This window comes from Lingula anatina, chromosome 4 (assembly GCF_051362555.1).
Source record: "Lingula anatina isolate TDL-2025a chromosome 4, LinAna3.0, whole genome shotgun sequence".
NCBI lineage: Eukaryota > Metazoa > Brachiopoda > Lingulata > Lingulida > Lingulidae > Lingula > Lingula anatina.
This window is the reverse complement of record NC_141770.1, coordinates 29,268,944-29,283,502: the sequence shown is the minus strand read 5'-3', so window position 1 is coordinate 29,283,502 and position 14,559 is coordinate 29,268,944. Positions and strand designations below refer to the sequence as shown.

Here is a 14,559-nt window from a genome sequence, read left to right as displayed (position 1 = left end):
GCTAAGCAACGCAGCTTACTATGGGATTCTTGCTCTCAGAGAAAATGGCCAGAAACGGACAGCCATTGCCAGGCAATGCAACATTTATCAGGAACCGTTAGTAAAGTCTTCCACAGAAATGCTACAACAGGGGCACCTACTCCAATACCTTGAGCAGGGTGTCCGCGTATCACACCTAGAAGACAGGATCGCCTTCTCCTTAGAGTGCGCCGTGCTGGTCGTACAAAGACAACCAGTGTCCTCAAAAAAGAGTGGCAGAATGTCATTCAAACGCCCGTTTCAAGGTCTCTCGTGTACAAGAGATTACTGCAAGCCGGTTAATTTGCACGAAGACCAGTAGGGAAACCACTGTTAACAACAGGTCATATACAGCGACGTCTGCAATGGGCTGGGGACCACGTGCGTTTGCAGCCAAAACACAGGAATCACGTCGTTTTCGGTGACGAGGCCAGATATGGAGTTCTTAGGGTTGACGGTCGAATCCGTGTTCGCCGACGTGTACAAGAGGTATAAAACAATGATTGTGTACTGCCCACGGTGCAAGAAGGGGGTGGTAACCTTTCTGCCGGTGCCCAGAACCAGTTGGTTTTCCTAGGAGGCAACCTCAACCAGGGATCCTACAGAGACATTCTACAGCAAACAATGCTTCGATTTGTATGAGTCATCTTCAGGAACAACACTGGGTACCAAGACGACTGCGCAACCCCACATCGAGCTCACAGAATCACTGTTTTTCTTCGAAACCAATGGGTTCAGCAACTGCCCTGGCCTACAAACTCCCCAGATAAAAACTCAATTGAAAATCTGTGGGCAGAAGTAACTCACAGAATTAATAGCTATGGTCATCGGCCGGTCAATAGTGATGAACTGCGACAGGCAAATATCACTGCGTGAAATGATATCCCCATCCAAACTCTAAAAAACTTGTCACAGTGTATGCCATGCAGGATGAGGGCACTGCAAGCGGCTGCCGGATGTCATACACGCCATTGATGACTTTTCATGATTTACTGTAATGAGTCCTTTGACTGTGTAACATATCACTGTCCGGAGGCTATCATTTTCTTTAATAACTTAGCTTAAAATTAATACTGACATCAAACTGTTGATATGATTTTATCTTTTCTTTTGAATGACATCTTATGTCAGATTTGATTTTATTGACCAAAATATCTCATAATATAAGACTGGATATTTTTATCACTCATTGACATTCTTTTTATGTACAGACACAGATGTGTCTGTACATATAGCCATCATCTGCGTCTGTCGTCGCCGTCGTCGCCGTCGTGCACTTTTACCGATAACACGATAAGTGGAACACCGTTTTTGCTTTTGGCTTGAAACTTACAGAACTGGTGAATATTCCTAATACGCAGGTCAAGTTCGAAAATCAGCATGATTGGGTCACTTTTAGGGAAGTTATGCTGTTTTTTCACTTTTTTCAGCATATATGCAGCACCGATAACACGATAAGTGGAAAACCATTTTACTTTTTGGCTTGAAACTTACAAAACTGATGAATATTCATAATCCGCAGGTCAAGTTCGAAAATCAGCATGATCGGGTCATTTTTAGGGAAGTTACGCTGTTTTTTCACTTTTCTCAGCATATATGCAACACTGATAACACGATAAGTGAAATAACATTTTACCTTTTGGCTTGAAACTAACAGAACTGATGGATATTCATAATACGCAGGTCAAGTTCGAAAATCAGCATGATCGGGTCTTTATTTTAGAATTTATGCTGTTTTTTCACATTTCCTCAGATTCAATTATTAGGCATGTTAACAGTCTCATTATTTAACTAATAAGATACGTAAAAGTGTTTGCTTGATATTTCCTGAATCTTTACAACATTGTTAATTGATTGTGTAAAAATGATGGTAAACTTGTTATCGTGTATTGTGAAATAAAGTGTCAAAAACGGTAATAAACTCATCATTGCAGTTTGTCAGATTCAATCATCCACTATGTTCAGAATCTCAGAATGGAGGAAATTGGACATTAAACACTGTTCTATTGATACTTTTCCCATCTCATCAATTTTCTTAGTTGGTCATATAAAAATGCCAACAAACTGTTTATTTTGTTTTATGTTAAAAAAATGTTAAAAATGGAAAGAAACCCATTTCAGAACAGTGCTGTCTTGTTTACATTTTGGCATTTTTAAGATGTGACTTTGAAGTTTCATGAGCCTGCAGACCTTTGCCAATCACATTTTCTGAATATCCATGATACTAATATTTTATGATTGAAAATTAATGGTCATTATGCTGTTAAACATTATGTAATATTGCATCAAAATTTGAAGAAACCCCTATTTTGGGCACTGCTCCCATGATGACCATTTAAGAAAAACCATATCACTTACTGTTTTCAAACTTACAGGAAAGAAACATAGGGCTAAAATACAGCTTCAGTAGACAATGCAGTCTGTTTGGTAATTTTTTCTGGCAGTTAAACAGTTTTTTGTGAAAATTTAATTTTTCACATATTGGCATTTTCAAGGTGTGACTTTGAAGTTCCATGAGCCTGCAGACCTTTGCTAGTCACATTTTCTGAATGTTCATGTTACTAATATTCTATTATTAAAAATTGATGGTCATTATGCTGTTAAACATTATGTAATATTGCATCAAAATTTGAAGAAACCCCTATTTTGGGCACTGCTCCCATGATGACCATTTAAGAAAAACCATGTCACTTACTGTTTTCAAACTTACAGGAAAGAAACATGAGGCTAAAATACAGCTTCAGTAGGCAATGCAGTCTGTTTGGTAATTTTTTCTGGCAGTTAAACAGTTTTTTGTGAAAATTTAATTTTTCACTTATTGGCATTTTCAAGGTGTGACTTTGAAGTTCCATGAGCCTGTAGACCTTTGCTTGTCACGTTTTCTGAATGTTCATGTGACTAATATTCCATTATTAAAAATTGATGGTCATTATGCTGTTAAACATTATGTAATATTGCATCAAAATTTGAAGAAACCCCTATTTTGGGCACTGCTCTCATAATGACCATTTAACAAAAATCATGTCACTTACTGTTTTCAAACTTACAGGAAAGAAACATGGGTCTAAAATACAGCTTCAGTTGGCATTGCAGTCTGTTTGGTAATTTTTTCTGGCAGTTAAACAGTTTTTTGTGAAAATTTAATTTTTCACTTATTGGCATTTTCAAGGTGTGACTTTGAAGTTCCATGATCCTGAAGACCTTTGCTTGTCACGTTTTCTGAATGTCCATGTTACTAATATTATATTATTAAAAATTGATGGTCATTATGCTGTTAAGCATTATGTAATATTGCATCAAAATAGAAGAAAACACAATGGTCATTATGCTGTTAAGCATTATGTAATATTGCATCAAAATAGAAGAAAACACAATTTTTGGTGCTGCTGCTATGATGAGCATTATGGGAAAACCGTGTTATGACTGTCAAACCTTTAAAAAAGAAACACAGGACTAAAATGCAGAATGAGTCTAATTGGCTTCTTTTTCTGGAAGTTATACATTTGAGTGAAATATTTATTATCTTTTGGGCATATTCATTGTGGGACTCTGAGCTCCCATGGACATGAAGCCAAATGGTAATCAAATTTTCTACATGTCCATGCTATTTATTGTCAATAATCAAAGATTGGTGATAATTATTCTATAATTTATTATGTAATGTTACATCAAAATTGACAACAATATTTTTGCATTGCTACTGCAAACATTATGAAAAGAAAACTGTGTTACTTATTATTATTTTTATCTTACAAGTATGATTTTTAGGATTGGCATGCAGTTCAAATTAGAAAGCCAGGTCAATTGGGTTATCATTTATTATTGAATTTATGCAATTTTATGTGAAATTTTCATTTTTCTCATTCTGGCACTTTCTAAGTATAAACTTGAACTCTGATGGGCCTGAAGCCTTATGCTTTTACTTTCGTCGTTGTTACCTGTTGTGCATAATTAAAATTTGATGTTGACTATGCAGTAAAACATAATGTATTATTGCATCAGAATTGGTAGTCTCCTACTTTGTGCATTATTGTTTTGTGCTTTTCTTAAGATGTGACTTATGGGCCTGAAAGACCTTTGAGAGGGTCAGTCTGTTAATACCCCTTGGGTGTCACTTAGCTAATTTCTGAGTTATAAAGTCATTTGCCTAATTGATAGGCCATTAAAGGAGATAACATAAAGCACACTTGTTGATATTTCCTTGTAAACTCCCAAAAGTTAAGCTCTCTGCTAGATTAATATTAAGGAAGCAGTGATAATTATGCAGGTTATTATATATATATATATATATATATATATATATATATATATATATATATATATATATATATATATATATATATATAATCAAAGATTAAAAGTTTGAATAGCAGCTTCATTGAAATTATATTTACCTCAGGCTCTGCCTAGGAGGTTATATTTTCACCCCTGTTTGTCTGTCATCAACATAACTCAAAAAGTTATGGACCGATTTTGCTGAAATTTTCAGGAACTGTCAGAATTGGGCCAAAGAGGACAATGATTAGTTTTTAGTGGTGGTCTGGCTCAATAATCAATCAATAATCAACAATAATCAACAATTGCTGCCTTGGCAGAGGTCTGCACTCTCGGTGGTTTTCTAGTTTTGTTATGTTTTCCTTTACAATTTTTTCTCAAACACTTGCATTTGTGACTTTTAACTCTCATCCGCACGAGGCTCTGCACATTTTCTGTATTTCCACATAAGCAATTGTATTGTTTTTTATGTCTTTAAACATTATATAAAATTATTTTATGCACTGTCATCATTTTTCAAATATTGAGACTTTCATCATGTGACTAAAGTCTCTCATGGTCCTGAAACTGTAATCTTATTGAAGGGGTGGATTGAGACCATCTTCTGGGTCTTCTTGAAGACAGGTTATTAAGTTTATATTGACTGGTATCTATTTTTTCTGTTGGAAGACCATCAAAATGGAGGATGGATCAACATAGATACTTTGGAATACTGTCAGAAAATATCTCAGGGTCCGCTCCTGTTATTGACCATGTTACCTGTTGTGCATGATTAAAATTCAGTGTTGACTGACAGTGCTATTATGAGCATTATTTATTATTGCATCCAAATTGACGAAATGACCTTTTTTTGCATCTTTATTTTCTGTTTTTTGTCTGTACATTTGACGGCTTTGCTGCCTTGTTTGATGAATCAAGCCAAAAAAAATTAATCAGCGCTCAAAAATAACAATGATAAATAATATTCCATATTAAGTAGTAACCCTGTAGTGAAATGTTAGTGCTGGGAATGGTTGACTACCCTCAACATGTCCCCTCAACTCACACGTACGCATACACACCCTCATACGCCCGCTCGCGTGTGAGCACAAACACAAGCACTTGTTCAAACTTATACTGGGCTTGCATTTTTTTAATTATTTTTTTTAAATTGTCAACGTTCTTAGCACAAACTCAAACAAAACTTTTGAGGGTCCATTTTATGACCACCCCACATTACATGAAATAACCCGTTATAAAACCCAGGAGTCAGCCATGACGGACTCACATCTTTGGATAACGCGATCTGTAAAGCTGCTACAGAGATTCCCAGGTTCTATGTATTAAAGTCTGCACACTGAAAAGAATGAAACGACTTCTTGGTGTTACTTCAACTAAATTCGATTGCGCGAGATTTTGTCAAACAAGGCCTCTTTTATTATATAACCCCACTATCCTTATCATTCAGAAATCGAAGAGGGGGGACCCCCTTGGCCCCTCCCTAAATCCGCCACTGCACCTACATGTACATCTTCATATATTCTACATGTCTGATACACAGGACCTGGTCTACCTGAGCATTTACTTCATATTAATGCCGTTGTTTTGCTTCATTGCCAGTATCTAAGCTTGATAGCCCTTTATTTTACTCGATAATATTGGCTTTGCGGACACTGTAACATTCAAATAACACGCCTGCCGAACTTACGGTTATGACTAAAATGTAATCAAATTCAAAAGTGGGCATGAACATATATCCCAATCTTTGTTCTTTTTGTTACCACAAGAGCTGGCAGGGAGGATATATGATGCCATTATTCCCAATATTTTTCCACATTTTGTCGATGGTTTTGACCAAATATTTACGGTAGAAGTAAAAAAAAAAGTCTACAGTAAAAGTGTGTACATGTATCTCGCTGTGTTAAAATATCGAGATAAGGGGTACGGGTTGTTATGATACACTGAGGTTGAACTTGTTGGACGGTGGAAGTTTGGTCACCAGAGACAAGTCAGGCTTGTTCGGGGGTTAACATACAAAAGCTGTTTATTGTTGTTCCAAAATCACAGCTAGTGTGCAATACTTTATTTTTTCAATTATTTCAAACCATGAAAGGAAACTTCTCAAACTTTTCCTAGCATACCAAGTTTTAGGAATTAAATGTCTGAATTCAATGCATTTACCATAGACTTGTGTAAGTTAGTATAACTTAGTTAAATAGGAAATTCTTGTGGCATGATGAGCATTTCATTGACTGTTGTATCTGTCGGCTGTTTCAAAGCATATATAACAGCTCTTGCGGCAGTATCTGCAGTAAGGTTGGGCCCCTCCTCGAAAGTACCATAGAGGTTCTTACACTGAAAAGACATTGGAATATTACTGCCGACATTCAAATTCACGCACATTACATTATTTTCTGTGTCTCGCTCAGATGCCAATAGATATCTCACCTTCTTGTTACTTCCAAATGTGCAATAAAAAATCTGGAATTTAGTTTTTAATATGACTTTTTAATTAATAGTCTATAATGTATGTTTTAACATATTGTCAAGTGTTCTTACTTCATCGTTCATATTGGATAGACATGCAGTAAGTCCCGGCGTGTCTACTGGTCCTGGCTGGACTGTGGTCACCTTGACCCCCTCATGACACACCTCCTGTCTTAGCGTTCGGCTCATCCCCTCCAAAAAGTGTTTAGTTCCACCATAAACTGCCGCACCTTTAAAGGCCTGAAAATTACACTTTCTCCTTTTAATATAATAATCATGAAATTAGCTTTATTTTCCGTATTAGGTCCTATGATTGTTCGAGAATTTTGAGATTTTACGATTTCAGGGCAAGATTGGGAAAAATGTTTGGATCTCAGCGTTATTTGTCTTTAGAAATGATTTACAGTACATGTATCTGTAAAAATGTCATGTTTAAATGGTGTGCCTAAGCGTCTTCAATTTCACTTCATCTAAAATGCTGAAAATCTATAGCGATATGTTATGCTAATTTACTGTGTAATTTTAAAATGGTGCACCTCTTTAATTTATTTCACATAAGTGAAATATCTATTCCATCACTTTCTCTATTAACGTTGATATAGGATTTGATGTACCTCTCGTCCGGTGGCAGACGATATGTTGACAATATGGCCTCTTTTTCTATCACACATACCAGGGATTACCGCTCCAATACAATTTAGGACACCCTAAATTTGAAAAATATTAATTATGCTAGTTAAATGCAAGTTAAACATTAAAATGTGACATTTTGAATCAGGTAACGTGAGAAATTGTCAATTTCTCCGAGGAATGTTGAACCTTCGGTTTATTGTATTCAAATTTGCAAAGAGGTACACAGAAGTATGAAAATGTCTACATAGCACTTCAAGTTTTTCTTTCATATGATATATTGATCTCAGTTTTGTTCAGATCGGCATGTATACAAATAAGGGGATAACTGGTCTATTTCACAAGAAGAAAGTATTTTTTCATTCGGTGTCAGTCTGTCAGTTTTTTCAAATTGTTTAATTCAGATACATCCAGGATCAAAATAGATCACCATTCACTGTCTTTTGGAATAGACCAACATTGCATAATAATAATAATAATAATAATAATAATAATAATAATAATAATAATAATGAGACTGAAGTTGACTTTTGCGCACAGTTTTGTTAACTACGCAACAGCAAATTCAATTTCCACGTTTTATAACATGTCATTTATTTATTTATTTATTTATTTATTTATTTATTTATTGAAATAACAAATGTTGAATCTTTTCTCATTTTACCTTAATGTTAACGTCAACCATTTCTTCCCACTGGTCTTCTTTAGCATATTTCATGAACGTGAAATAATACACCCCGGCATTGTTGACAAGAATATCTACCGGGCCAAATGTGCTCTCTGTGTTTTTTATCATTTCTTTGACCTAAAAGTAGGTACAAGTATAGGAGACGACCTTTTCATCATAAAGAAGTTTTCACTGGTTAAAAAAGCAACGAAAATGGTGCTTCTGATATATATCGCTATTTATGAGTTTTTTATGGATATATACCGGTACATTAAATATCATATTGGATATGAGAGAGAGAGAGAGAGAGAGAGAGAGAGAGAGAGAGAGAGAGAGAAAGAGAGAGTTCGGAGGATTAACCAGCATTTACCTCATTTCTATTGGTTACGTCGCATTTCAAAGCTACTACAACGCCACTTTCTTTTTCGATTTCTTCTTTTGTCTCCATTAACGGCCTTTCTTTTCTGGCTACTAGAACGACTCTAGCGCCCTCTGCTGCCAACATTTTGGATATGGCTGCACCAATTCCAACTGAAGCACCCGTTACCACGGCAACCTTGCCAGATAGAGGCTTGTCATCTGGAAATTTCATTTCAAATTTACATACAGATGCTGCCACCTGCTGGAAAGCTAGACACCTAGTTCTGGTGTGATAAGAATGGTAGTCCTGGGATTGGAAGCCCGGGCTCCCATATGATTTGTACAGGTTAGGGTATTGGGGTACAGTTACTGTATGGGACGAATGTCACCTGTACAAAGTAATGTGGAGTAGACTACCATTCCTGTCAAACCAGTAAATACAATAGAGAGTTCCGGAGGAGACAGGATTGTGCCGGAAGTAACGTGTAGTGGTGTAAGACGTGAAGCTGAGTGGTCATTTTTAGCTGGAGGTGAACGGGAGTGAAGATGTGGCCTCAGAGAAACTACATAGCAATATAACATTTTTTCTTTTGGTATTTTGGGCAAAAAATACTTGTAGAAACAATAGGTACATGATATGAAAACGTGTTACGATACTTTAAGTTGCAAAATCTAGCTTAAGTTGCAGTCAATTTGTTTTTAAATATGTGCTGCATCGACCGACAGGGCGACAAAGAGCGTCAATGGAAAAGAATTCTCGCGAGGCTGTAAATCGTTGTCATGTAGATTTTTTGCATGTATGTAATCTGATATGCCCATATCTAAATATCTTTGGGTATTTTATGACATGCGCTGCAATTTTAACGTTTTAGAGTCCTTGAAGGACCTTGTGAAACCAGGAAGTTGTTCGCAACTGACAACTGAATCGCACCGAACATTTGTCACTGATTAGTGCCTACCCCCGTGTAATTGGTCGATTAGTGTAATCATATATGTGGAATTTCATGTCAGCTGGACATATAATCATCTAAAAACTCGTCGTAATCTTTTAAAAAAGATAAACCATTGCACAGCAATCGTGGTTAGGTGTCTTTGTCTCGCTGGCAGTCGTTGCAGCATATATTTCAAAACAAATTGTTAGCAAATTAAGCAAGTAACATTGTGAAACTCAAGGTGCGCTCAGCGTGTCACACACGTAAAATATGATGTCAGTTCGGAGGTGGGAAAATGGTCACGCACCTGCTCCCCCCCCCCCTTGCCCCAACCCTACCGATTATGTCACAGACCTATCCGTGAAGGTAATTAAGGATAAAACTATAATCCACATAATATGTATGTATGTAATTCTTGGTATACGGTAGTCCACCAGTCCGAAACAATTGTTTGTAGACCTTACTTTACCTTGCTTGCTGGTTTGACTTTCCATGGTACTGCAGTTTCTGTAGCAGACTATGGTTTGGTATGGGATATGGACGAAAGGAACTTAGTAGACCCTGCCGGGTCCACCACTGATACGATAGCTCGACCCAGGACAACGCTGAGGTTATCTGATTAGAATGTTTAAATATTATGTCAATATTTGCAACGATACAGGCTTTAGCTGTTTTAAGATCGTAAACCGCGGGATTTTTATGATATTAAACGACGCCTGCGTTGGGGATATATCTATTTGTGCTTTTGACAAATGACCTCTTAGATACTTTTATTTCAACCAATAAATGTATAAAACTTAAACATAAATCACAAATTGCTTTCTTTTGCGAGCAAAGGACTAAAAACAAAAATGAAAACTGAACACCTTAAAATTGGCGTTATAATTTGACACTGCACACTGCTTATATGAAAAAGAAAAATTCATCCATAAATGCATCATATCTGGGCTATGGGGACACACTAGATCTCAGCATGACGAACCTGTTACACGAAAAGAGTAAGTACAATTTTATTTTCAAAACCATTTGCCCTGAGATTAGAAGAGGGGATGTAAAAAAGAAAGACAAAAGAATCTGTAAACACCCGTACATATATATATATGAAGTATGCATGTATTTTCAGATTTGCTAATGCTGTTTCGATCATCTCTCAACCAGGAGACGAATTCACGAATCTGCGCCAAATGCACAGAATGCTCTTAATAGTTGCAATGGCGATTTAGCGGAGTGGTATTCTACACGAAATTATAACGCTGTTATCTTCTGTGAGACAGTACTCGGGCTTCAACCTATATTCCGTATTAAAAGTGCCATTGGCACATAAACGCAAGTCACGAAAGCAGGACGCACAAAATGAGAAGTAACAGGTGTTATTATGACACTTAGTATAAGTTCTTCAAACTGAACTCGTCAGTTCAGACGCGCCAGCTTTTCCTGCTGCCAGGTTGGTCCTTTTTAGCTTTGTGCAAGATGGCTCCCCTCTTTGTATTGACAGTCGCGCTGATGTCGTCGCTCTCGTCGGTCGAACCCGCCACAGATGCTGAGAAATCAGCAGAGTTGGCCCGACTGAAGGCAGAGTCCGGTAAAATGAGAGAAAAAATATCGAGAGAGTGCACTGATCCCCTGGGCATCTTAGGCAAACGACAAGCCATTGACGATTTGGACTTGCAGATAGCACTGGAGAAGAATAACCTCGCCTATGTTACACAGGTATGGTCCACAAGGTCTTACCGGAAAATACATTTAAAAAAAATCAACATGTTATTCCAAAATCCCAAATGCCCCACGGTAATCCTTTTTGAGCACACTACCTTTATATTCCTTGCCATTTTGCCATGATTTGAACACTTAGGATAGACCTTTTTTTTTCTTTTTTTTGCTATCAAAAGTGGTAAGTCAGGCCCGTAGCCGGGGGGGGGGGGGGGGGTTCGAAAGAACCGCCCTTTTTGTCAGGAAAAGGTCCATTCCAGGTAAAATTTGATCTAGGTGCAGCATAGTTTCATTATAAAAGGTCCACTTGTTGGGAAAAAGAACCCCCTTTTTGAAACTGCTGGTTCCGGACCAAACAGAATGCACCAAGTTGTTATGTACCTTTAGATATACATATGAGATGAATGTCCTAAACTTATATAATTTTGAACGCTTAATTCAAGCGTGGGCTCGAAATAGGACATTACGTTTTCGTCTAACTTAGTGGATAACGCGATCCAAAGATTCCACAGTTCGGGTCAGATTTACGTAAGGTCGCGCAAAGAAAACCCAAGTCCACATAATGACCAGTTTAATGGTTTATTGGTTGACTCTAACTACATCATCTACATGAAATCTCCAAGCTCTAGGCCGTCTCCCATGGCTCCGTCGAGCGGTCTCCTTCGAGTCTTCTCCCTTCTGAACCCCCGATATTAATTCTGAACGTCTTTTCTACAATATTTCTTATCAGTGGTGGATTCTGTGCTGCATTATTTGGCGGTACATACTAATTTTAATTATTCAAATTGCACACGTCCACTTCAGTTACATAATTACAGGTAAAGTCATAAACTAGTCGAGTGCACAAGCAATCGACTCTAATCAAATTAATTTACATGTCTGGGAATTATATTTGTGAACACTACACGGTGTGATATAAAATGATATAGGCTACCGGCATGCAACACCGATGCAAGCACGCTCATCACATATGTAGGAGCACCGCGGTGCCACTTGCCAGACAGTTGACAATGATATAACATCCGGTGCCCATCACTTTGTATAGGTCGAACTTGTCCTAGATTTTGACCCCTCCCGTCCTAGATTTTGACCTATCCACAAGACGGGTTTAATCCAAACCTGTATGGATCTGTTCCCTCATTTCCTTGACATAGTGCAGATATGAGGTTAAAGTAACTCAGAGAGACTTCTGCTTCCCTTTAAATGTGCTGATGCAGGTAAGACTCGTCCTAGTTTTTGACCCAATTAATTACTTTCTATTCGAGTGCCATATTTAAAACTGATCCCCAATCCAAACGGTGTCACAGGTATGTCAGGCGCTAAGATTGGTATTACCATGATCATAAGATACTGGTTATATTAATCTGCCACCCTTATGATATCTTTGTAGCTTTACGAGCAATGCAGACCAACAACACAGAAACCCAGCACAACAACCCCCGGTAAGTTATTACTTCTGTTCCTAAAATACGTTTTCATGGTGCCGCAAAGTATAGAAGTCGTTAAGAAGATGCAGTGCTATCCAATTTAATTACCCACACCTTCAGCATTCGTGGAGTTTCGTAATTATTTGAATTAGGTAAAAATCAATTACAAATCAATAAACAATTTACCTTAGAATAATTCCAAACTGATATATTGCTAATATAATCATTGATAATATTTGTGTGTTATTTGTATGTAAATTCCATGTCAGCACCTCGTGACTTCCCATGCACTGAGAAATTCGGTTCTAGTTGTTATTTGTATGACAACAGTGTCTCCATGACCTGGCCAGAGGCAGAGCAGTTCTGCCAACGAAATGGAGGCTACCTAGCGGAAATAGACACCGAGGCAGAGCAGAAGTTCATCGAAGGACTTCTGAAACGAACCGGTAAGTGCGACATGAATTTCACCTTCAAACTTTTCTATTGAAAAAAAAAGGTAACAAGGTGGCCGAAACAGTTACAGCATAAGATTACAATATATTTTCTCATTTAAAACATTACAGATACTTCATTTAAATTTCCTCTGCCAAGAGTATTTTATGTTTTCACCTCTGCTTGCCTGTTTGTTTAAATTGTAGTTATTTGTCAACAGCCAAACTCATAAAGGTATAAGTGGGGGATTTTTATTCAATTTTCCGCACTTTTCGTTTGACCCCCGTTCTGTAACGCATGCGCCATTTTTTTTATTAAATTTTCTTGGCGGAGATCTGCGTTTTCCGAGTGCTTTGCTTGTTAGCAATACAACACTGATTCCGGCAAAGGTTACTTTGTGAAACCAGCCCCAGATAACATCGATTTCTCTGTATATTAACAGGCTCCAGCTCTGACAAGTACATCTGGTTGGGTGCCCGGCGTATCGGCAGGGACAGAGTGTGGACACATAGCGGAAAGACAGTACTGGACGGCTACACCAACTGGTCGCAAGGACAGCCCAGTTACGCGGACTATCTGGTCATGACCGGGCCGTACTACCCGTCCAAAAGCTACCAGTGGGCCTACTGCAGAAGTTACTGCTCCGCCAGCAGAGATTATCCTCTTTGTGAAAGAGACGCTTAACTTGAGCCTTCATCCCGCGTTTTAGAAACTTTTGGAAGCTGACCACCATTATTAGTATGACTCACGTTTTTAACAATTTCTGAATCTATCTTAATCTCTGTGAAATTAAATCAATTTTTGAGTAAAGCAATAACGGCGACGTGACTTTCGTAAAAATAAATAAATAAAAACACTTCTTGCTGATAGCCCCACCGAGATTTTTTAGATTTTTTAGATTAAAGGGCAGTATGACGTGCATGGCGCCATGTCGGTTAGGTATTGATTCAAGTCAAGTTTGATTTGTGGTGTAGCTGGAAAAAGGTAGAGATCAGTGACATTCTCGGCCACGGTATTATATGCAAATGGTTATTTGCCCGGACCCAGGAGAGCCTGCATTCGATTTTCGCACCTTCCTTTTTCCGTGGGATACGTGACGGAATGACATGCGTCATCTGGGATTCGAACTCGTGACTTTCCGTTGCCATTGATGATGTCTCTGAAGGCATGCACGCTACCGACTGCGCCGTGACTTAGCCGCCCACCTTCCCTGCGCACGAGTTTCCTCTTACAGTAATCAGACGCAAATTTTAGAGATTATTCCTAGCAAGAAAAGCTACAGCGAACATTCTGGAATTTGAACCCGCGAAAAAGTGTCTAGCTGTGTCCAAACCAGCGGAGTTATCACGGAGCCACAAAGTGACAAAGGCTTCTTTGATAGGCTCCAGACCAAACAGAATCTTTCTACCTTACGTAACGACATACAAATGTTTTATATCTCTCTCGCAACGCCAGTCCCCGAACATCGTCAACGTTGAATACATGATGTAAAGGAGGCCTTGTATGAGAGGTCGACTAGGAGCTTTCCCAGATAAATTATTTTTTTACTGTGTCTTTGTTTTATGCTGAGATTTAGTTTGGTTTCACCAATGACATTAAAGAGCACAATGGAATCAAATGCAGTCCACATCGGGGTGGTTTT

At 38.0% G+C, this 14,559-nt stretch overlaps 2 protein-coding genes across 3 annotated transcripts; one reads left to right on the top strand and one right to left on the bottom strand.

Annotated features, from left to right (window-relative positions):
- Window positions 1-6,315: 6,315 nt before the first annotated feature.
- LOC106172536 (uncharacterized) lies at window positions 6,316-9,978 on the bottom strand. Of its 2 annotated transcripts, XM_013553298.2 has the most exons (6): window positions 9,818-9,978; window positions 8,427-8,635; window positions 8,054-8,194; window positions 7,374-7,466; window positions 6,832-6,999; window positions 6,316-6,627 (listed from the first exon to the last, which is right to left on the bottom strand). In XM_013553298.2, the coding sequence occupies exons 1-6, from the start codon at window positions 9,840-9,842 to the stop codon at window positions 6,484-6,486; spliced, it is 780 nt and encodes a 259-aa protein (XP_013408752.2). In that variant the 5' UTR covers window positions 9,843-9,978; the 3' UTR covers window positions 6,316-6,483. The 2 variants fall into 2 exon arrangements, with proteins under 2 accessions (XP_013408752.2, XP_086867398.1); XM_087011272.1 differs by lacking the exon at window positions 7,374-7,466.
- Window positions 9,979-10,721: 743 nt separating this feature from the next.
- On the top strand, window positions 10,722-13,792 carry LOC106172520 (salivary C-type lectin 1). Its single transcript, XM_087012184.1, has 4 exons — window positions 10,722-11,058; window positions 12,449-12,500; window positions 12,755-12,931; window positions 13,360-13,792. Exons 1-4 carry the CDS (start codon window positions 10,819-10,821, stop codon window positions 13,599-13,601), a joined length of 711 nt encoding a protein of 236 aa, XP_086868310.1. The 5' UTR covers window positions 10,722-10,818; the 3' UTR covers window positions 13,602-13,792.
- Window positions 13,793-14,559: the final 767 nt, after the last annotated feature.